This window comes from Myotis daubentonii, chromosome 4 (assembly GCF_963259705.1).
Source record: "Myotis daubentonii chromosome 4, mMyoDau2.1, whole genome shotgun sequence".
In the NCBI taxonomy this organism is placed as follows: Eukaryota; Metazoa; Chordata; class Mammalia; order Chiroptera; family Vespertilionidae; genus Myotis; species Myotis daubentonii.
This window is the reverse complement of record NC_081843.1, coordinates 12,820,880-12,843,695: the sequence shown is the minus strand read 5'-3', so window position 1 is coordinate 12,843,695 and position 22,816 is coordinate 12,820,880. Positions and strand designations below refer to the sequence as shown.

General features: G+C 54.5%; 1 protein-coding gene across 1 annotated transcript; it reads right to left on the bottom strand.

The window, feature by feature from the left end:
• Positions 1-129: 129 nt before the first annotated feature.
• On the bottom strand, positions 130-22,654 carry MSLN (mesothelin). Its single transcript, XM_059692572.1, has 12 exons — positions 22,399-22,654; positions 21,774-21,866; positions 3,539-3,623; positions 2,874-2,917; positions 2,676-2,775; positions 2,229-2,407; positions 1,979-2,134; positions 1,732-1,874; positions 1,526-1,653; positions 871-965; positions 403-586; positions 130-331 (listed from the first exon to the last, which is right to left on the bottom strand). The coding sequence occupies exons 3-12, from the start codon at positions 3,618-3,620 to the stop codon at positions 243-245; spliced, it is 1,200 nt and encodes a 399-aa protein (XP_059548555.1). The 5' UTR covers positions 3,621-3,623; positions 21,774-21,866; positions 22,399-22,654; the 3' UTR covers positions 130-242.
• Between the last annotated feature and the right edge of the window lie 162 nt (positions 22,655-22,816).

Below are 22,816 nucleotides of genomic sequence, written 5' to 3'. Positions count from 1 at the left end.
AAACACCACAGCCACTTGGGCCCAGGACACCACGGCTGTCAACCCCCACCCTGCCCCTCCGAACACCACAGCCAGAAGGGCCTCCCCCCCCTCCCCAGAGCACCACAGGTCACCTCTTTGGAGGGGGAAGGGGTTCTCTTTTATTGAGCCCCACCCCCCAGGATGGAGCAGGGACCACCCAGGCCGCTCCCACCAGTGGGAATCTCCACAGCAGGCCCCGTTCAGCCTCCAGGGCAGGGAGCTCAGTTCAGCAGCAAAGCCAGGAGCAGAACGGAGATCACAGTGAACGCAGATCCAGGTCCAAGGAGGTGGGAGCCCCCCACGAGGGCCTCTGCACAGAGAGGGAGTGACTCAGACCCTCCACCTCATCTGCCCAGCCCTCCCCCAGGCCTCCCCGCCCACCTCGAAAGTTGAGGTCTAGGACCAGGTAGCCGTTGGGGATGCCGTGGAGCCCCAGCCCCAGGCTGTCCAGGTCGCTCTGCCGCTGCTGGGAGATCCAGTCCCGCACAGGGCTGTTGTTCTGCTCCGCCTTCAGGCCCTCCAGGTTTGGACCCAGAAGCTTTCGCACCTCGGCAATGGTCAGCGGCTGCCAGAGTCCCCAGGCAACCGTCAGGGTCTCCCCACCTCTGTCCAGAGGCTGCTGGACTCTGCTGTGTCCAAACCACCCCATGCTTCCCCAGCCCACAGACCCTGCCTCAGCACCTCAGACTCTGGAGCTGGCCTTGGCTCAAGGGCCCCGCCCCTCCCAACACCCCACCCTCTCAGTGGCCCCTGCCCTGAAAGGCCCCCCATCTGGGACAAGCCCTTCTCCGTGGTCCCTCCCTTCCCACGGCCCACCCTCCAACGGCCCCACCCCTCTGGTGGCCATACCAGCAAGGCCTCTTTCCGCAGCTTCTTGAACGTGGCCATGTCCACGCTTATGTTCTGCCGAATGAGAGCCCGCAAGTCCTCCGTGGAGGCCCCACCTGTGCCCAGGGAGAGGGGCCCTGCGCATAAGACCTCACAACATCCCCCCCCTCACCCTCTGACCACAAGCTAGCAGGAGCCCACTTCCTTTGCCGGGACTCCCTTTTCCTCAGGAATTTCTGGGCAAACCCTGATTTGCCTGGTGACCCCCTGCCTCTCCCAGTCAGGGTAGAGGCTGGAGGTGGTCAAGTGCCTGAGCAGGGGTCGGACGCACAGGGCCTCAGCCTATATACGCTTAGCAGTGGTTCTCAACCTTCCTAATGCCGTGACCCTTTCATACAGTTCCTCATGTTGTGGTGACCCCCAACCATAAAATTATTTTCGTTGCTACTTCATCACTGTAATGTTGCTACTGTTATGAGTCGTAATGTAAGTATCTGATATGCAGGATGTATTTTCATTGTTCGCGACCCACAGGTTGAGAACCGCTGGCTTAGAGGGATGGAGGGCACCCTGACCCCTGGTCACACCACCAGGGGGACGCCCAGGGAGGTGAGGAGCTGGCAGCACCGATGGGGACCTCAGGCACCCCCCCCTCCCCCCTATCTTCCTGGCTCACCCAGGAAGGGCTTGATCCTTGCAAAATATGCAGAACCGCTCATGTTCCGGAAAGCGACGCGGGCCTTGTGATAGAGGACCTCCATCTGCGGTGGACGGCACGCAGCCAGGTCCTGAGGCCTGACCACCCTGGGGAGGCAGTGTGGGGCCAGGAAGTGAGCTTGGAGCACAGCACACCCTCCACACCAGCAGACCCCAGGGACTCACCAGACAACATCCTGTTGCACGTAGCCCAGCTGCTCGGGACTGAGGGAGCAGAGGTAGGCAGGATGGAAGCTGGCCAGCAGGTCCAGGGTGGCCTTGTCCAGCCGGCCCCCGCCCACCAGATAGCGGGCAATCAGGGCAGCCACCTGTGGGAGGACCCAGTGAGATGCCTCGGGGCAGGAAGAGACATATCCGCTGGCTCCGGCCTGCACAGCCCACCCCCTGTGCTCCCCTCCCAGCAGGTGGTCACCTGAGCATCCATTTTTCGCCCTGTGCTGACTTTAAGCAGAGATTTCACGGTCTCCAGGGAAGTGACATTCCACTTGTGGATGTCCTCGGGGGTGACCGCGAGGAAGAAGTAACTCAGGTGCTGGACCAGGGACGCAGGGTACCCCTGTGGGTAGACCTGCCGGGAAACTGACCGTGAGGGCACAGCCACTCCAGGGGGCTGGGAAAGGCTTCGGCACCGCAAGCGGGCGGGAACCCAAGTCAGGAAATACCTGGTCCAATTTGCGCTTTAAAATGTCAAGCTGCTGGTAGGTGAAGGGAATCGCATTCACCCGGTCCATCTGCTCAGCCAGCAGGGCCCCAGCCACACAGGCCTCCAGCTCCCACTCCGTGTAGAAGACGAGGTTTTCATCCACCACATGGGCCTCTTTCCCCGGGGGACAGGCCTTCTCTACAGGGGCAGGCAGGGGGGCAGGGGCTGTGCTTTCCCAGTCAACCTCCTCTTCCTCCGCACCCGTGCTGAGACCCTGGGCCACACATGACCCTCTCCAGGCCTCAGTTTAACCATTGGCTCACTGGGGTGATTCTGTCCATTCTCCAAAATTGAATGAGCAGAGCAGCCAGAACGGCCACAGCACCAGCAGGTGAGCCCACATGCCAGCCACCACCCCCCTCCCCCAGGATCTCCTGACACTTGACGGGCTGGGCCCTGTGCTCACTCTCTGTGCCCTGCAGAGCCCTCCGGAGAATGACGATCGGCTCAGACTGCTGCCAGGACAGGTCCTGGGAGGTACGTTGCAGCCATGGGGTCATGACACCCTGAGGACAGAGCAGGGTTCTGGCTGAGCCACACGGCCCAGCCTCTAAGGACACCCGCCTAGGGCCAGAAAACTCTCCCCTTATCCCAGAGTCCTTACCTGTCCTGTGTCTGCAGTCTGGGCCCAGGAAAGCTGCACCCACCCTGCAGGGCAGGGACACAAGGTTCGAGGGGATGGCCAGGGGCTTCTGGGTGTGCCTGCTACAGGCCCTGCCCTGGGGAGGAAGGAGGCAAAGCCATCCCTTCCCTGACCCCCAGCCCCGAATACACCCCACAGGTGTGGGCACGGAAGGTTAGGCTCCAGTACCCCATGATGGCACAGCCGCCACACCCCACCCCAGGCCAGGTCCGGCACCGCACCAGCGAGCCCAGGCCTCCCGCATCCTCTTCCTGGGACCCCGCTGCTCAGTGCAGTCAGACACCTGTCCCCCAAACACCCTCACTTTGGCCTCAGTCCCCATATCACTGCCCTGGTTCAGCCTCCAACCCTGTGGGCACCACAGGAAGAGACATGGCCGACAGCCTGCCGGGAACTCGGCACCACTGAGGTTCAGGACGCCGCCTGAACTCAGAACACTGAGATTTGAGACATCTGCCTGGGACTGGAGGCACCTGCCAAGGACCGGGGGGCGGGGGGGGGGGGGGCGGTGGCTGCCCAGCAACAGAGAGAGCCTTTCCTGAGATCCCGATCCCCTAAGAATCCTTGGCTGCCCTCCAGCGCTCTCCCATCCCAACCCTTCGCAGCAGCCCACCCCCAGTACTCACTGAGGCTGATAAGCAGGAGCAGGAGGCCGTGGGTGGGGGTCCTGAGGAGCCCCAGGGTGGGGCGAGCACTCTGCAAGGCCATGGTCTGTGGAGGACAGCCCCTCTGATGTCCCCACCGCTCACCCACCCCTGCCCATGCCCACAGCCAGTGAAGGGGTCTCAGAGCCCCTGGGGCTCCGGGTGGAACCTTCTCAGGCCCCTGCAGCAGTGTCTGGCCTGCCTCCGGGCCCACTCTAGGGACCAAGCAGCCACCTGGCCTGCCTGGCCCGCCCCCCTCCGGGAAACTGGCCCCTCCTGCCAGGGGTGTGGGGTCTGAGTCAACCCTGCCGCCAGCTGTAACCCTGCCTCCAGGGGCAGGCAAACAGCTGGCCCATCCTCTCTCCCTGCAGCGCAGGGCAGGCAGGAGGCAGGGCCGCCTCTGGCTCAGGCTGGCCTCAGTTTCCCCATTTGCACCAGGGGGACGAAGCAGTTCAGGTAGTCCTGCTGATTACCCCCTCCATCTGGGGTATGGCCATGTGCCCCCTCCACACCCTGCCACACCCACAGCCACAGGTGCTGGGCTTTGTGCAAACCCAGGGCCCAGACAGGTGGAAAAGCTGGTGGTTTCCCTTCTGAAGTCCCTCTCAAAACAGAGGCCTGCGTGGGCGCCAAAGGGCGAGGCCGCCTGCCACCTTCCAGCCCCTTGGGTGGGGCAGTGAGTGGGGAGGCATTCCTGTGGGGGTGGGAGGTCCCCTTGCAGTTTCTAGAGTGAGAGGTGGGTGAGGAGGGTTGTCCCAGGCTGGGGTGGGGCCTGAAGGAGCCAGACCACCTTCGGCACTTGCCCAGGGCTGGAGGCTGCCTGTGGCCGGTGGAGTGGAGCCCCCCTCCCCCAAGCCTTTGCCCAGGCCTGTGTCAGCCCCACCCCTGGCTCATAAATGGGGGTGCGGGGGGGGGCACATTCATGCTTCAGCAACCCCTTTCAGCTGTGCAAAGAGCCAGCCTGCAGGGAGTGTCCTCAGGAGCGGCAAGGCCCCAGGGAATCCCTCTGCCTCCCGCACCAGGCCCCAGAACGGATGGGAGAAAACGGGCAGTGGGTGGGACCAGGCAAGAGCTGCACCTCCCTCTGCTTCTCCCCTCAGCCCCCACCCAACCCCACGTAACCAGGGGCCCCCAGCACCCCGGGTGCGCCACCCTGGGAGCCTCTGCCAGCCACCATGAGCCCTGGAATCAGCACCCTGCCCTCCCCACCCAAGGTCGGGTTGGGGCCACAGACACCTCAGCTGTCTTAAGGCTGCAGCTTCCAAGCTGGCCAGGGTGCCACAGGCAGGAATCATGGTGTGGCAGCCAGTCCAGGGCGTGGGTACTTGTGTGTGACATGGGTCCCAGTGGGGGCAGGACAGGGTAGAACCGAACATGGTCCGATGAGTCCTCTAAGACCAGCATCCTCCTGGTCACCTGCTACTCAAGAGCCACCTGCATACTCGCTTGGTACCCTCTGCATGTGAGCCCTGGTCAGAGGCTGGAGCAAGGAAGAGTCGGGCCCTGTCCAGGACCCTGGGTGCGGGACCTGGCCACAGAGAGGGCTGGCTCTGCCCTTGCCCTCCAGCCCCTGCCCCTGCTACCAGAGCAGCCTCCCTCTGGGGTCTGAGTGGACCACAAGCTCCTCAGAACTGAGTGTGAGGTGGAGGTGGCTGTGAGGGAGGAGTGGCCAACTCCTCCCCCCCCCCGCCCCCCATCCTGAGAGTCACGCGCTCACAGCCACGGGCAGGTGCTTGGCTGCAGGACACTGGCAGAGGCTCTCTCCGCCCCGCCTGCCCCACCTGTCCCCCAGCCCCTGCCCCTCCTGCAGAATCTCCCACCTCAGCCCAGCCTCAGTCCCCAAGGTCTGGCCCCTAAGTGATGGGATATGAAGTCAGACCACATTCCAGGGAGAGGGTGGCAGGAGAGCAGCTTACAGGCTTAGGACAGATCTCCGATGGAGATGCTGTGCAGCAGCCCAGGTCACACAGCGTGTCGGGAGCCGCTGGTGCAGGACAGAGCTGACCCTCAGGGTACCACCCTGGAGCATGGAGGGGGGGGGTTGCGCTGCTCCCCAAGGGCAATGAGGACTAGGGAGGGGCATTCACGGTGGCAGAGGGAGAGGCTGCCCCACCTCCCCCAGCCTGTTTGTTTGGGGCTGGCAGGTGCCCCTGCTGGGTGGGTCTCAGTACCAGCCTCTGCCTAATCCCTGCTCCCACCCAGAGCAGCTTGGCTGGATTTCCAGGAGGCTCTCACCTCCCAGGCCTGCCCACACACAACCCACACCCTGACCGAGCCACTATCCGCCTCCAGCCCCCACGCGTGAGGCTGTGGCCAGCCCCTCCTGAGCCTGAACACTGAGCTGGGTACCAGGTGACCCTGGCACAACCCCATGCCCCTGCCCAGGGTCCGGGTAGGGCCTGCCCGTAGTGACTCTGGAGTCCAGAGTGATGGACCAAACCTGAGCCTCCTTTGCCGCGGTTTCCTCAGCTGCGAGTGGGTGGTCAAGAGGCCAGCAGCCTTTGGGTCTGTCCGGGAAGCAAATGAGGCATTGCCGGGGCAGCGGGGAGCAGTGCGGCTCATGCTCCAGGAATGTGTGGGTGGGGACCCTGAGGAGGGGCCGCCCAGGAGGAGAGGTGCCGGTGGAGAGCTGCCTGGGCCCTTCCCTTGGTGGGTGTGGGTGGAGCTCCGGGCTGACCTCCATGTACCAGGCACCTGTCGGGAGCCGAGGCCTTGCTCCGTGGGCTCTTACTCTCCTATTGCTCAGGTGGAGAAACTGAGGCTCAGTGAATGGCCAAAACTGCACTGCATGGCCAGGGTGTGATCACTGTCCTGGGGGCCCTGGCGGCGTCTCCACAGGGCACTGACCAAGACATGCTAGGTGGTGGCCACTCAGCCGGGATGTGACTCCCAGAGTATTGGCCACACTGTGGCTTCTTTCTAGTGAGTTCTGGGCTCTTGGTAGTGCAGTGAAGTGGTTGGGTGGGGGGCTGCAAGGGTCCAGGGGTCGGGGGAGACAAATCCAACCCGACCAGCTCCAGCGAGCACACAGCACTGCTCTCCAGCACAGTGGGCCCTGGGAGCCCACCTGCCCGGCACTGGCTGTCGCCAGATGGGAGGAGGAAGGCGCCTTCCTGGTGCTGTGGCTGCTGGCCACTGGGCATGGACAACGCGCACCTCTGTGCTGGCTGGACTCCAGTGACGGCTCACTGATCCCTGACTTTAGAGCACAGCCTCGGGCGTGTGGCCTTGAGGCCGAAGTCACTGGCGACTCCCTCACTCCCCGCCAGCCCCTCCGATGGTGCTGTGAACAGCAATTCCCTGTGTGGGACTTCTCTGAGTTACAGACCTGCGGAGGTTTCCTTTCGCTGCGCTGAGTATGTGCCGCTGCCCCGTCCCTGACCGGCTCCGTGGGCTGGGTTTTCTACATGTGCAGTTAAACCAAATGCTAACTGAACGGGCATGCCTCGTTTTACTTGGCTTCACAGATGCTGCTATTTCTTTTTTACAAATTGAAGGCAAGACCCTTCCCCAGCAAAAATATGATGACTTGCTTCATTGGGGTGGTCTGGAATGGAACCCTCAATATCTCCAAGGTACGCCTGTACAAAATTCAACCAGGCTGCCCGGTACAAGAATCAGCTTACGAAGTCCATAGAGGAGCAAGTGCCTTAAAGTCTTGTCCGCAGACAACAACTGAAAAGTTCTGACAAAATGTGAAAAAAACAGTTTCCCAAGGGCCCTCCGGAGTGAACAGAAGTCAGATCCTGAGGGGGATTGATATTTGGGAAAGATGCCAGCATGGAGCGGTTCTCTGTGTGAGGCTTGGCTTTGCCCTGAAGACAGCCCAGGGTGTGGCCACCGGGTATGAGGGCTCAGACTTTACCCGAGCCTCTTGCCGACCCCCGAGTCATGCGTGTGCAGGGGGACTGGAAACAGCTCAGGCAAGATGGAAAATGGGCCAAGACTGACCTCTGCCCACCTCGGGAGCAGCAGAATTCACAGTGAAAGATAGGGCCCACCAGAACAAAGCAAAAGCAGGAATGGTCTTCACAGGAATATAACAATTCAGTGTCTAAACAACATCACAGTCACATTGTTCATGAGAAAATCCAAAAATACTCGACACAGGAAAAGCCAGGAGATTGTGACCAGCCTCAAGGGAAAAGGATCGACTAGGGCCCATAGCAAGGTGAGTCCGCTATTAGAGCTACAGACAAGGATTTTAAAGAAGCTATTGCACTACCCCTATCGCAACCACACCCAAAGAGACCATGGAAAACAAGCTTTTGTGAACGGAGAGATGGGGGAAACGGAAAATATTTTTGTAAAGAACCAAATAGGAAATTTTAGGAATCAAAAATTCAAACTCTGGAATTTTAAAAATTCACTGGATGGTCTTAATAACAGGATTAATCACTTCTAATTGAGGGTTAGGTGGGAGCTTCTCAACTGCACAGTTCAATGGATTTTAAAGTGTGGAAATTTCCTTTGTGTTTGCATCAAGAACAACTGAGCTCAAAAGATACAGCCTCTGCAGACGGGCATGGGAATGAGGAGTTCGCTTCTTGTTTTAACTCTGACAGCTCAGGAAGTGTATAAAGCATGTTACTGGTGATTCACAGAGCACTCGTTGTTAATATGACGGTAGTACATTACGTGTTTTGCATATAAGTGCTGTTTTCCATTGTAATTTTAGGTTGACTTCATTAAAAACCATTATCAAGTCTGAAGCAAATGTTAAATCCCAAAGATAATCAGTGTTCGGTAATTCAGGTTAAAGGAGGGTCTTCTCTGTGAATATACTGACAAACATTGAATTGTACACTTTAAGTGGGTGAGTTGTATATTATGAGAACATCTCAGTAAAGCTGTTTGTTTGTTTAATATATTTTTATTGATTTCAGAGAGGAAGGGAGAGGGAGAGAGAAACATCAATGATGAGAGAGTATCATTGATCAGCTACCTCCTGCACACCCCCTACTGGGGATCGAGCCCACAACTCGGGCATGTGACCTTGGCCGGAATTGAACCTGGGACCCTTCAGTCCACAGGCCAACGCTCTATCCACTGAGCCAAACTGGCTAGGGCTCAGTAAAGCTGTTTTTAAAAACAGGCCAAAGACCAATCAGCACATGAAAAGATGCCCAACATCATCATCACTCGTTAGGGACATGCAAATCAAATCCACGGTGAAATACCACTACACCCCCACCAAAATGACTAAATTTAAAAGGACTGACAATGACAAGTGCTGACACGGATATGGAACAACTGGAACTCTCAAATACAGCTGGTGGGAGTACAAATTAATAGGATCACTTTTGTATGGCATTTTCCTTTTTTTCTTTTTAGTTTTCATTCATTATTATTTTGTATTAGTTTCAGGTGTACAGCATACTGGTTAGACAATCATACACTTGACAAAGCGGTCCCCCCAATCCTTCAAGTACCCACCTGGCACCACACATATTTATTACATTATTGACAATATTCCCTATGCTGTGCTTTACAGACCCTGACTATTTTGTGCCTTCCAATCTGTACACCTCAATCCCTTTACCTTTTTCACCCAGCTCCTCCATCTCCCCTCCCCTCTGGCAACTCTCAGTCTGATCTCTGTGTCTATGAGTTGGCTTCTATTTTGTTCATTTACTTTGCTCTTTAGTCCCCACATATAAGTGAAACCAAACAATATTTCTTTTTCTCTGACTTATTTCACTTAGCATAATACCCTCTAGGTCCATCCATGCTGCTGCAAATGGAAAGATTTCCTTTTTTTCTTGGCCGAGTAATATCCCATTGTATATAGGAACCACGGCTCTTTTATCCACCCGTCTATTTATGGGAACTCGGGTTGCTTCCATTTCTTGGCTGTTGTGAATAACACTGCAATGAACACAGGGTTGCATATATTGTTTTGAATTTGTGTTTTGGGTTTCTTCAGATACATTACCCAGAAGTGGAATTGCTGGGTCATAAAGTACTTCCAATTTCAATTTATTTAGGAACCTCCATACTGTTTTCCATGGTGGCTGCACCAATGTGCATTCCCACCAACACTGCACAAGGGCTCCCTTTTCTCCACATCCTTTCCAACACTTATTGATGGTAGCCATTCTAACCAGGTGTGAGGTGATATCTCATGGTGGTTTTAATTTACATCTCTCTGATGATAGTGGCACTGAGCATCTTTTCATGTCTGTTGGCCTCTGTATGTCCTCTTTGGAGAAGTATCTATTCAGATCTTCTGCCCATTTTTTAATTAGATTGTTGGGGGGGGGGGTGTTGAATTGTATTATTACTGAATGGGGTCTGGGCCCAGGGCGGTCTGCCTAGGGTCTGATGGTAGTATATGTGTTCCTGACATTGTGTAGGAAAGATTTCACAACACAAATCCAGGTGATTTTGTGAGAATGTTTACAGCCAGGGGTGTGAAACAAAGGAAGGGCTTGATGTAGAAGAAGCAACAGGAGAAAGTCAGAGAAACGGGAGCCTTGGAGACATGTTCAAGGGTTAGCCCGGGCTGAGCAACTGCGGCCCACTGCTCCCCTGGTTGCAAGTCTCGTAGGGTCCCCTAGAGTTTGGAAGATGCATGCCTGTGGGGGAAGAAGTGAGGGGAGGGAAAGATGTGGGAGCGCTCCCAGGAGGGAGATCAAGCTGCGGATCTTTTGTCTCGAGGCTCTTTTATCTTTCGTTGGCAGCTGGAATCCTATAGGAGGACTCAGAGGAGGGTCTTAACAGAATATTCATTAGCTTTTCAGATATGGCCTTCAATATGTTGATTCATCAACATGTGTAGGGGTAATGATGGATGTTTCATTCTCACACTGATGTTTCTCTCTGTCTCTCCCTCTCCCTTCCTCTCTCTCTAAACTATCAATTAGAGAGAGAAGGGAGAGGGAAAGACAGAAACACCAATGTGAGAGAGACACTTCGATTGGTTGTCTCCCGCATACCCCTATTGAGGGCCAAGGCACCTACAACCGAGGTATGTGCCCTTGACTGGAATTGAACCCGGGACCCTTCAGTCTATAGGTCGACGCTCTATCCACTGAACCAAACCGGCCAGGGCAGAAAATATTTTTTAAAATATAATGTCAGCTCATAAGCCCAGCTTAAATGCACTAAATAAAGCCAGAGGCCAGGAAGAACCACACAGCAGCCTTGGGTTTCCCATCGCCCTGACTCATTCGTTTAATTTACAACCACTGTGTACCGATCCCAGGAGTTTTCATCACTTATTTTACAATGTTTATAAAACAAATCTTTTGAGGTGTTCCAGGGGCCCTTCGGAAACACTGCCGTTATTCATACATATATTGAGATTTTTAATCCTTAAAACCTCAATGTCTAATGAAAACTAAGAAATAATCGATTAGCATTCTTTAGCTTGTCAGATTTATAGAGGCATTTTATAACCTCTAGAAACATGTTAGTAACATCAAAGTCAGTTATTAACATGGGTTATTTCTGTAAAACCTAAGCAAAACAAAGACAAGTCTGGTTTATTTAAACCAACAAACTTAAGCTAGCTTTTATTTACTAAGGATTAATCTTAGGTCACTTGAACTTGAAAAGCATTTGAGTTATTTTCTATATTTCTGAGAATTTTAGAATATTCAATCCTTATAAGTGCTTGCCTTTAAATTAATTTTAACAATACCATCTACAGGTAGAAAATTATCTCACATTTACAACACACATTAATAAACATATACAGATAGACACCAACAGAATAGCTGGGTCCAAATTTTGTTTTGCAGGCATATACAATTTATATCTGTCCTTGATAAGTCGGGTACCAAATGGACTTCCCCCTTTTAAAATAAGGACAGTGGCCCGACCCGAGTGGCTCAGGGGTTGAGCTTTGACCAGTGAACGGGGAGGTCATGGTTTGATTCCCGATCAGGGGGTGTGCAGGATGCGGCCCATGTTCCTGTCTCATCGATGTTTCTATCTCTCTCTCTCCCTTCCTCTCTCTCTGCAAATTAATGAAAAAAACATATTTTTAAAAAATCAATGGGAAAAATATCCTTGGGTGAGGAATAAATAAATAAATAAATAAATAAATAAAGGCAGCCATTTTTAATACCTCAAAGAATTGGGTTGACACCTAAAGGACATCATAGGTTGATCCATGTATCTAATCCTCTTTTTGAAGCTTTGCGAGACCAATTGAATATGTTTTCCAGTCATTATGCCTAATTTTATAGCTGGCTTTTTCTAATTGCGTGCACAAAAGATTAACTGAGAAGTATCGAAGGATCCTCATCGTGGCCAGCTTAACATTAACGGGAGGCTGGCTTGGGGGCCTTGTTGACCTGGGAGGCACGACTCCCCATGAGATCCGTAGAGTCTGAATAAACTACTAGGGCAAACCAGCCCTTACGGGCACATCTCCGGATGAGCCATGCAGTGAGCATCCCCGTAGGACTGCTCGACGCCCTAGAGGAAACTTTCCCAGACAACTCACAGTGATTCTTAGTCACCTAAGAACACCCGAGCAAGAGCTCACCAACTCCTAGCCCCCTCTCTGCCACTCCGGATTTGGGGGTCTAAACAGTTACCATCACCCCATTGGCTATCTGGGTTGGGGAAGCGAGTGTCCTTTTCCCTTCTGAGCTAAATAGAGTTCAGTCTCTCATTTACCAGCAAAGATTTTGTTTAGATTCTTAGTGAGTAATTCAATTAAAAAGCCAAAATTAAAGTCCTGGCTGGTTTGGCTCAGGGGATGGAGCGTCAGCCTGTGGATTGAAGGGTCCCGAGTTTGATTCTGGTCAGGGGCACATGCCCGGGTTGTGGGCTCTATCCCCAGTAGGGGGCGTGCAGGAGGCAGCCAAGCGGTGATTCTCTCTCATCATTGATGTTTCTATCGCTCTCTCCCTCTCCCTTCCTCTCTGAAATCAATAAAAAATATAAAAGCCAAAATTAAAAGCAGCTACCCACTTTTTTCCCTTTCCCTGGGTGATTTCAACCCTACCCACCTCAAGGATTTTCTAAGAACAGCTCACATAAAGTCGTGGCCTGCTGCTTGAAGCAAAGGCTGCAATCCCAAGAGAAAGTCAGCCCAGCTCACTTGATGCAAATCGGGGACCAGTGGAGCACGGGGGCCCTCGCTGGTCCCTAGCACCAGGCCCAGGCCCACAGGGTGGTCCCGGGTGGCTACTTCCAAACCCTGCTGTACTACGCCAAGCACACTGCGACGTAAGAAACATTCAAACCTGTCGGGGATCTTTACCAGAGTTTATCTGAGCCAAACTGATGACATATGCCCAGGAACAAGATCTCAAATGCTCCTGGACTTTTCATTTTAAATGGATGTCTTCATTGCACATAAATTAAACCACAATAAAATTGGTTTAAAAATCAGTAGCATAATGAGTCTTGGTGAGCATAATGGAGAAAGTTAAGCCCTTGTGTATGGCTGGTGGGAGGGAATGTGAAAAGTTTCAACCACTAAAAAATAGTTTGGTGGTTCCTCAAACATTTGTTTTTCTTTTTTAAAATATATTTTTATTGATTTCTTAGAGGAAGGTAGAGGGAGAGATAGGAACATCAATGATAAGAGATTGATAAGCTGCCTCCTGCACACCCCCCACTGGGGATCTAGCCCACAACCCAGGCATGTGCCCTTGATCAGAATCGAACCCAGGACCTTTCAGTCCCCAGGCTGATGCTCTATCCACTGAGCCAAACCAGCCAGGGCTCCTTAAACATTTAAACACAGAATTACCACATGACTCAGCAATTTTAGATGGTTGAACAATCTGAAAGCAGGGACTCAACAGATACTTCTACACCCACGTTCATAGCAGTGTTATTCACACTAGCCAAAGGCGGAAACAACCCAAGTTGACTGGGTAAACAAAATATGGCATTTACATACAATGGAATATTATTCAGCCACAAAAAGGAATGAAATTCTACTACCTGCTACTACCTGGATGAATCTTGAAAACATTATGCTCAGTGGAAAAAGCCAGACACAAAAGAACAATATAGTGATTCCATTTATATGAAATGTCCAGATTAGGGAAATCCATACAGACAGAAAGTACAACAGAGGCTCCCAGGGTCTGGGGAGGCAAAGGGAAAGAGGGAGCCTGCGTCTCAGGAGGCAGAGTTTCTGCGTGGGAAGGTGTGAAAGTTCTGGAGATGGATGGTGGTGACAGTTGTACAACATTGTGAATGTGCTTATGCCACTGAATCATACACTTAAAAATGATTGAAATAATAAATTTTAGTATATGCATATTTTACCACCATAAAACATAGTAGTATTTCTTTATGTCAACAGTAATAACAAATTTAATGAAAACATGTCGTTTCTAATAACAAATGAAATGCACAAAGTCCTAGAAATCTACTTAACTAATAATGCAGAATACCTTTATATGGAACAACCCGGCATGATAAAGAGGACAGTGCTCCTAAAATTATTCTATAAATTCAATTCAATCCCAATAAAAACCTTCAGAGGGTGTGTGTTTTTCCCCAGGAACACAACAAATTCATTCAAAAAATAAAGGGAATAAATATCTATGATCTAAAAAGAAGTAGCAAGCTCCCAGATATTAAGACAAAGCCACTGTGATTAACATAGGAACAGACAAAGGGGCAGACAAGAGATTTCAAAGGGAAAAAAAAATGCCCATGTGCATGTGGGGACCTCATACATGAGAAGGATGGTTCCATGAAACAATGACAGGGGTGCTGGGAGGGGCAGATCTGTGGGGCAGACGGTGTAGAAAAATATGAGTCATTGTGCCAAGAAAAATAAAGCAGACCCCTGGCTGACATCATGTATAGGCCGATACCAAATGCATGAAAGGCCGACATATGATAGAGGAAACTCTATGGATAGAAAAAGGCTTGGTGGAATGAAGAAAGATGCCAACACAGACACAACACAGCAAAGTGTGGGTAAACTTGACTTCGTCAGAATTTAAGATTTCTATTCAATAGACAAATTGGCAGCGAACAGGGAGAAGAGATTTCCATTACCTAAAAGTGCTCATAGCTTGGTAAGTGAGAAAACAAACAAATCAATAACAACAAAAAACCAAGAAACCGATAGAAAGGGGGCCAAGGAAATAAGCAGGAATTCTCATAAGAAGACAGGATGGCTAGTAGTTTTTGGAGACAGGCTCAGCCTTTGTAGTAACCACAGAAATTCAGACTCAAAGAAGGAGATTTACAAAATTAGAAAGGTGGGTAATAACCGGTGTTGACCGTGTGGAGAGACGGATCCAACCATAGGTTTAATCAGCAAAAGTAAGTGACAGTCATGAAAGGAGGGGTGACAGTTTGGACTATGGAAAGAAGACAGTTGCCCTGGTTCCCACTCCCACTCCAGCAACTTTGCAACCTGGAGGTGAGCTTCCTTCTGGTCTCGGTTTAGCATTTTGCAGGATGCGCTCAGGAACACAGCTGGCTTTTTATTATTATTACTAAAGGCCTGGTGCACAAAATTCGTGCACTGGGGGTGGGGGGTGTCTTTCAGCCCGGCGTGCCCCCTCTCACAGTCCAGGAGCCCTCAGGGATGCCCTACTGACGGCTTAGGCACGCTCCCTGTGGAGCCTGGCCTCCCTCTGTGGGAGGTGACCGGGCCAATTAGGGGAAGGCGCTGCCCCCTCACCCCACTGCTGCTGCCACTGCCGGCCCCCGAGGCTGCTGGCCCTCCTCAGCCCTCGCAGCCACTGAGGCTTTGTCCAGAAAGACGTCCGGAAGACATCAGGTCTATCCAGTCCTATTAGCATATTACCCTTTTATGAGGATAGATTATTGCTTACAGAGAAGAAGGGAGAGGGAGAGAGAGACAGAAACATCAATGATGAGAGAGAATTATTGATCAGCTGCCTCCTTCATGCCCCGCACCAGGGATCGAGCCCTCAACCTGCCCATGCGCCCTGACCAGGAATAGAACCGTGACCTCCTGGTTCATAGGTCGAGGCTCAACCACTGAGCCACACAGGCTAGGCACAGCTGGCTTCTTACACACCTTTCATCCCTCATACACGATTCCTCTTTGTCCCTGCTCTCTGTCAGAGGTTGGCTACAAGTACCTGCCCCAAGCTATTGTTGGCCTTTTCACTCTGTGTGAACAAAACAACTGTTTATACTGCACATTTTTTAAAAACGTTTTTTCTTTTATTTTCACATGGCTAAATCTGTTCCTCATCAGGGTGCCTCATGCCTGAGAAATCTGGCTTTGCCCGTTTGACTGCTGGTGTGGCTACTCCCCGGGAGGCCAAGGGCAACCAGCCAGCTCCCCGGCAGGACCATGCTCTCAGAAGGCAGGAGCTGTGCCTCGAGCTCAGTAGACTGGCTCCTGCTCTGGTTTCTGGAAAAAAAAAAAATCTGTCCCCCAATGTAGGCAAAATTAAAAGGAGACCAGAGTCCACTGGCCTGGAGCCTGGAGCAGACCTATCGTTGGATCTCTGCTCCACATGCCTCTTCCAGGAAGCCTTCCGTGGTTAGCCTAGTCTTCCCAACTCTAGGAGGTCAGCCCTTCTCCCCTCCTCCCAGGGGCCTGCATCATTATCCTGGAGGCCATGTTCCACTGCCTTATGTCAGATCTCACCTCACCACGGCCACCACTGACCTCAGGGGCTGGTTCTGAGGGCCACTGACCCTCTTCCTGGCCTCATGACTAACTGCTCCCAGCTGGAGACCATGTGCATGCCCCCGACAGGTGTTTCATCCAAGGTGGGCACAGGGTGAAGGCTGTGGTCCAGGACGCGAGACGGACACCGGCTGGGCAGTGCCTGCCTGTGAGTGCCTGCCTGCCTGCTCCCACTGCTTCCCTGGGCAGTGAGGTCCAGTGGAGCCTGTGAGAGTCGCCACTGAACCCCCAGGGCTGGAATGGCCTCGAGACCCCTAGACCCTCACCAAACCATCCCCCACCATGACTGTCCTGGGTGCAGCCTTCAATGCCTTCTCGAAGGAGCAGAGGAGGCTCGTGCACAGCTGGGTCTGGAGCCAGGACGCCCCCAATATGATGTGGCACAATCCTGGGGCTGACAGGACCCTGGCTGGGCCCTGCTGGCCCTGACCCAGTTGGCCCAGGAGCGGCTGCCCCGCCCAGACACTCCTCAGGGCCTTGGCCTGCTTCTCAGACATGCTGAGGACATGCGTGGCTGTCCTGAGTTGTTGGGGACGGGGAGAGAGGGCTGCCATTTGCCCAGCTGACCCGTTTCACAGGCCCAGCTCCCAGTGGGGCCCCAGCTGCCTCCTGCTGGACCTCTCCCTCACATCCAGGGCCCTGCTCCAAGGCCCCAGGCTTGGGGGCTCTTTCCCCCCATAGATCTGAACCACGGTGGGCTGAGAAGGGCCCCCCAAGGACCTTCACGCTCACCCATGTCCATGCGCCCAGTGGCACAAACTTCCCACTGCGGCTGGGTGGGCACCTGGGAAACTGTCTTCACCAACCGCCATCTGCTGCACTGGACCTGGAGGCTCAGGGTGTGAGCCAAGGGAGGGAGCAGCGAGGGGCGGGGAGAGTCGGCGGGGGCTGGTGCCTGGGGGTGGGGCAGGTGGCTCACTGACTGCTGGGAGGGAGGATGCCAGGTGTCAGGGTTGGGGTATGGCCAAGCTGATGGGGCAGTACCTGCCCGAGGTCCTAGAGAGACTGTGCCAGCCCAGCTGGCCGCCTTCCCGTAGCCTCGGGGAGCTGCACATGGCCGGGTCCTGGATTAGCTCTCCGAGCGCCCCTGGTGGGCCTCGGAACTGGCCCCTGGCCTCGGCATGGCAGGAGTTGGGGGTGGTCTGAGGCCACTTCAGCCAGGGCACCTGCGGTGGCTCTCCCAGCTCCTCCCACCCTGCCCCCCAGGCTTGGCCTGTACCCCGCCTGGCACTGCCAACCCCATGGGGCCGATCCTTCTTATGCCCCCTTGATGCCCATGATAACCCTACTTAGCTTAGAGAGGGCATGACCAGGCCTCGCCAGGGCTGCCCTGGTGGTCATCAGAGGGTGACTTTGCTTCCCCAGTGTCCTCTGGCTCCTGGCATGCTGCCACCTCTGAGACAATGCATGCCCTGCACACTCACAAACACACCACCTCACTGCCTTGACCACCTCCTGTGGCACCTAGATCTGGGGAGGTCAGGACTGGGGTGCAGGGGCTGACCCAGGAGCTGTGTGAGGACTGCCCAGGACAGGAGGTGGCCCCAGGCCGCCAGCTCAGCACCTACCACGGAAACGGAGACCAGAGATGGAGAGAGAGCCAGGACCTCAGCAGATTTGGGGCCGGAGCGGTGGGAGGACACCACCCGGGCACGCAGCGTGGCTTCCTGCCCCTGCCACACCAAGGCAGTTGGCTCCCCCTGGAGTTCCAGAGCCCCAGCACGAGAAAGGCCTCCTCCTCCGCAGGGTACGGGCGCCCCTAGCCTACTCCCCGCTGCTGCGGCTGCACTGGGTGAGTTGGGGGGCAGCCCTAAGGAGACTGTCGGGTAAAGAGAAGGAAGCCAGGGGAGGGGTCCCCTGGGGAGCGCCGGGAGCTCCCGAGGCTAGGCTGCTGGGGCCCAAATGCACGATTTCCAGGGTGACCCTCTCACTGACAGCAGGCCAGGCATGCCCTTCACAACCAGTAAAAACATCACACAGAGACAACCAGCCAGGCTTCCAGTAACCGAGTGGCACCCCGGTTCCTGGACCTGGGTGGAGGCCCTGGAGCTGGGGGCTCCCATGGGGACCCCTGCCCCACTCAGCCACCCCACGATTCTGTCACAAGACACATGTTCCCTCAGGTGCCCAAATGGCCCCTTGATGACCTGAGGGCCGAGTGCAAAGTGTGAGTGCAGAGGCACCGCAGGGACCACTGGCGAGCCCGGCCTTGATGTGTGATAGGGCAGCCATGGCCCTGGTGCTGGGGAAACGCCCCCGGACAGTTAACCTGCTGCCACTCACCCCACACGGGCAGGCTGAGCAAGTCCCCTGGAGAGCGTCGCCCTGCACAGCCTGCAGATTGGTGACGGGGCTCAGCCCCGACCAGCTTAGCGCCCGCTCACCCGAGAAAGCAGACCAGGGGGCTCATGGACAGAGACCCTCCATCACATGGTTAGGGAAAGAGGGAGGCTCTGCCCTCAGCCTGCCCGCTGGTCCTGCTTGGTCCACTGATCCCACAGAGCTGGAGTCTCTGTGTCCCCTGCTCAGGCCTCGAGGGGCCGGGCAGGGCCAATCTCGCAGGCCTGTGAACCGTTGTGCAGGGCACCTGCTCTCCCCAAGATCTTGAACATGCCCATCGCACAGTAAGGCCGGCTCCATGACCTGCTCTTCCTGCTGCTCCCTGCAGCCTGCCTGGGTAGGAGCCGAGGGAGGACCTCTGAAGGGCCACGGAGCTCTCTCTGACCTTCCTCTCCCAACTCCTGGCCCAGTGCAGCCTCCTCATTAGCTGCTGTTGCCGGATCACACCTGTTGACAAGATGTGGCAGCCCCGGTGGGAAGGAGTCCGGTGTTGATTACGGTGCTAATGATGTGCTCATTGCCCTCAGTAATTCCCCAAATAAAACACTGTGTCTGGGATGCAAATCTTGCTTATAAAACCGGGGCAAGTGGTGGAGGGGAGGGGGCAGAGGACAACGGTAGCTCAGGCTCAGGGCCAAATCGTCCAGAAGACCTGAGAGTAAAGGTCCCCTTGTTGTAGGAGACCCCTAGCTGGCCCCCCACACTAACAAACTAGCCCTTGCTTTACAAAAAAAATGTGGGGGTGGGTTTTGAAAGGTGAGAGCCACTAGGGTGAGTAGGAGGCCAGCCCTGTACTCAGAGGGTTTCACCCGACTGTGTCCACACAGGCAGGAGCTCATGGACCCAGCCCCCTCCCCACTCCTCTCACCTGGCTGTGCCTGGGCCCCCAAACTTAATAGAGGCAGTTCTCAGTAGCTGATCCCAAAGTGCTGGGGGCAGCAGAGGGACGCCCCCTCCCCGTGGTCCCAGATGTGCCTGATGGGGGGGGAGGGGCCTCTTGGTGGGTCCCGTGGGCCTCACCCTGGATGCACAGTCCTCCTCCTACAGTTCAGCCATGCAGAGCAGGGGAGGAGCAAACCCCACTTCCGTCCAGTTTCTTTGGGGTCCTAGACCCCACAACACAGTAACATTGGAGAATGCAATAAGCGTTTTGAAATCCCATGTTTAGGAATCATTTGTTTTGGAAAATACAAAATAGCTTTTACTTGTCCCCACCCTGGGTCATTTTACACCGGCTAGCTGCCCCAGAAAGGCATCTGCTAGCCCAGCCCTGGCTCTGCAGCACAGACAGGAGGGCATGGCCCGGACTGTGTCCCCTCCATCCCACCAGCCCCTTGAGGGCCAGCCCAGCCCAGCTGGGAGGTGAGCTGCAACCTGGTGAGATGTATCCCATTATGTAGCTGTCCTCCAGCCCCTGAGGATCCCATAAAAACCTAGACATGTGGCTGTGGTGGGCTGAATGGTGGCCTCAAATATGTCCAACCAGAATCTATGAATGGGAGTTAATTTGGAAAAAAGTTTGTGTGGATGTAATTAAGTTAAGAATCTCTAGATGAGGTCATCTGGATGAAGGTGGTCCCTAAATCCAATTGTCCTTCTAAGAGAAGACACACAGGAGTTTTATGACCACAAAGGCAGAAACAAGAGCAACACTGCCCTAAGCCTAGGACCATCTGGAGCCTCCAGACTCCGGACACAGAGAAGGATCCTTCCCCAGCCTTTGGAGGGGGCACAACTCTGCCCACACCATGATTTCAGACTGCTGGCCTCCAGAACAGAGAAAATTTCTGTTGTTTTAACACCCACCCTCCACCCCAGTTTGTGGTCCTTTGTTACAGCAGCTCCAGGACACAACACAGGGACAATCCCCTGGAGGGTGAAACTGACACCAACCCACAGGAGGGGTTAAGCAGCTCCATAGGCTTGGTGGAAACCACACTTGCACCCACTCCATGGCTGGTTGACTTTGGGCAAACCTGTGGGCACATCGGAGCAGAGGCCGGGCTCTGCACCTGTTCCTGCTCAGGTAAATGGGTGCCCACACACAGTCACAGCGTCACAGCAGCTGCAGGGGCCAGCCGGCCGACCTGGCCACAGGAGCCGTGGCCCTCCATGGGTCCTCAGCTGGCCCTTGAGTAAGGACCCCCACCCAACGCGTGCAAACTCTGGTATTGCACATGGGAAACGCACGGTAAATACTCGCTAATGATGATGATGAAACAATTTGCAAAATGTGCGTGCAGGCACACAAGAGGCGAGGCATAATGTTGGCTCTAGAGCTTGGGGACCCAGTCACGTAGGCACTCCTACAGGGATGGCTGGACCAATGGTTCGAGCCTGGACAGACCAAAATGTACTTACTGCCTGGCCTCTTGGGACTACCTTGGGGCAGCCAAGTTGAACGGCAGCCTCTAGCCCCCTCGTTTTTTAAAATCCTCACCCCAAGATAAGTGTGTGTGTGTGTGTGTGTGTGTGTGTGTGTGTGTTAAATATGTTTTTATTGATTTCAGAGAAGAAGGGAGAGGGAGAGATAAAAACACCAATGATGAGAGAGCATCATTGATCGGCTGCCTCCTGCACGCCCCCTACTGGGGATCAAGCACGCAACTGGAATCAAACCTGGGACCCTTCAGTCCATAGGCAGACGTTCTATCCACTGAGCCAAACCGGCTAGTCCCCAAAGATACATTTTTATTGGTTCTTGGAGAAAGAGGAAGGGAGAGAGACAAGGAGAGAAACATCAATGTGAGAGAGAAACATTGATCAGTTGCCTCCCATATGCGCCCAGACTGGGGATGAAACCCACAACCTCAACCAACTGAGCCACCCAACCAGGACAGGCCCCCTCATTTTTAAAATAGGTTTACTGAAATATCAGTTCACATATTATAAAATTTTCCCATAAAAATTGAGATCTATCTTGCGTATCTACATGTCAAACTCCTCCCCTCCAGCGTTGGGGGAACTGTAACCCCCATCCCCAAATGGAGACCATCCTTTGCCCCACAGTCAAAGCCCAAGCCCCCTCCACTGTAAATCCTCTCCATCAGGCCAGGGTAACGGATCCTGGTCCTGCCCCCATCCCCAACAGCACTCGTTACCATCACAAACTTTTTGCAAACCTACTCTGGGGCATTTCGGTGAAACTAAGTTTATTTTGGCTCCACCGGTTATAATAACTAGTGGGATCGTTCCGGTTCCAGGCATCACGCCTCAGACCTTGCTCAGGTACAGCCAGGACAGGGGGACAGGTGTCGCTGGGAAGCCTACCTGGGGCAGCTGCTGGCAAATGTCCTCTCCTGGGAGCCGAAAGGAGTGGCTGCCGGGCTTGAAGAGGTCGCACCAGCAGGTGGTCTCGGCTCCCTGGATCGTGAAGTAAACCCACAGGCAGGGGCAGGAGTTACCAGGTAGTGGTTCACATCAGGGCAAGAACCCCAAGAAGCGCAGGCGCCCAGCCTGGGCGGGCCCCCCAGAAAGTCGGGATTACCACCAACACTCTGGGGCTGAGCCAGCTGGGGCCCGGGGGCGGGCTCAACCACTGGAGTTTTCTGCAAAGCCCTAACAAAAAGTGACAATTAAATGTATAACTGGCCCTGACCGGTTTGGCTCAGTGGATAGAGCGTCGGCCTGCGGACTGAAGGGTCCCGGGTTCGATTCCGGTCAAGGGCATGTACCTTGTTGCGGGCACATCCCCAGTAGGGGCTGTGCAGGAGGCGGCTGATCGGTTTCTCTCTCGATGTTTCTAACTCTCTATCCCTCTCTCTTCCTCTCTGTAAAAAATCAATAATATATATATATATATTTAAAAATGTATAACTGTACTTGGCACGTTTAATAAGTGGTTTAAGACTTGGGTCCGACAGCAGCAGTCCTGGTTCGGGTTTTAAAATCTTACAGGCAAATGGAGTCTTCCCAGGCCGGTCTCCAAATAGCAGGAGAGGGGGCGGAGGCCTCCCAGGAGCTCCGGGGCCGCCCAGACCCAAGGCCCTGCGCCGAGCAGCGGAGAGGGGGGACCGCTCCCGTCGCCGTCCCGTTCCTTTGCTTCGGGAACTGGCGCCCTGTGCGCAGGCGCCTCCGAGTTCTTGGGCTGCCGGCGAGGCTTGACCGAGGGAAGCAAGGCGGCGGCCTCCGCGAGCTCCCGGGCAGGTGAGCCCCGGGAAGGGCGGGACATGTCCTCCGTGCCCGGTGGGCGGGGAAGGTGCCGGCGAGAACTGGGCTCCTCCGCGGCACCGGGCCCGCCAGCAGGGGGCGCGCGCCCTCCAGGCGGGACGTCCCGGCGCCGGGCCAGGCGCGCACGCGCCGCGCGAGCTGCT

Bases quoted from the DNA above. Each gene is read 5' to 3' on its own strand.
- MSLN (XM_059692572.1), bottom strand. From the start codon at position 3,620: ATGGCCTTGCAGAGTGCTCGCCCCACCCTGGGGCTCCTCAGGACCCCC. The intron at 2,408-2,675 runs GTGAGCACAGGG...CTGCCCCTGTAG, and splicing joins GGCTCTGCAGGGCACAGAGA to AGAAGGCCTGTCCCCCGGGG. The intron at 966-1,525 runs GTGAGCCAGGAA...CCCTGGGCACAG, and splicing joins AAGGATCAAGCCCTTCCTGG to GTGGGGCCTCCACGGAGGAC.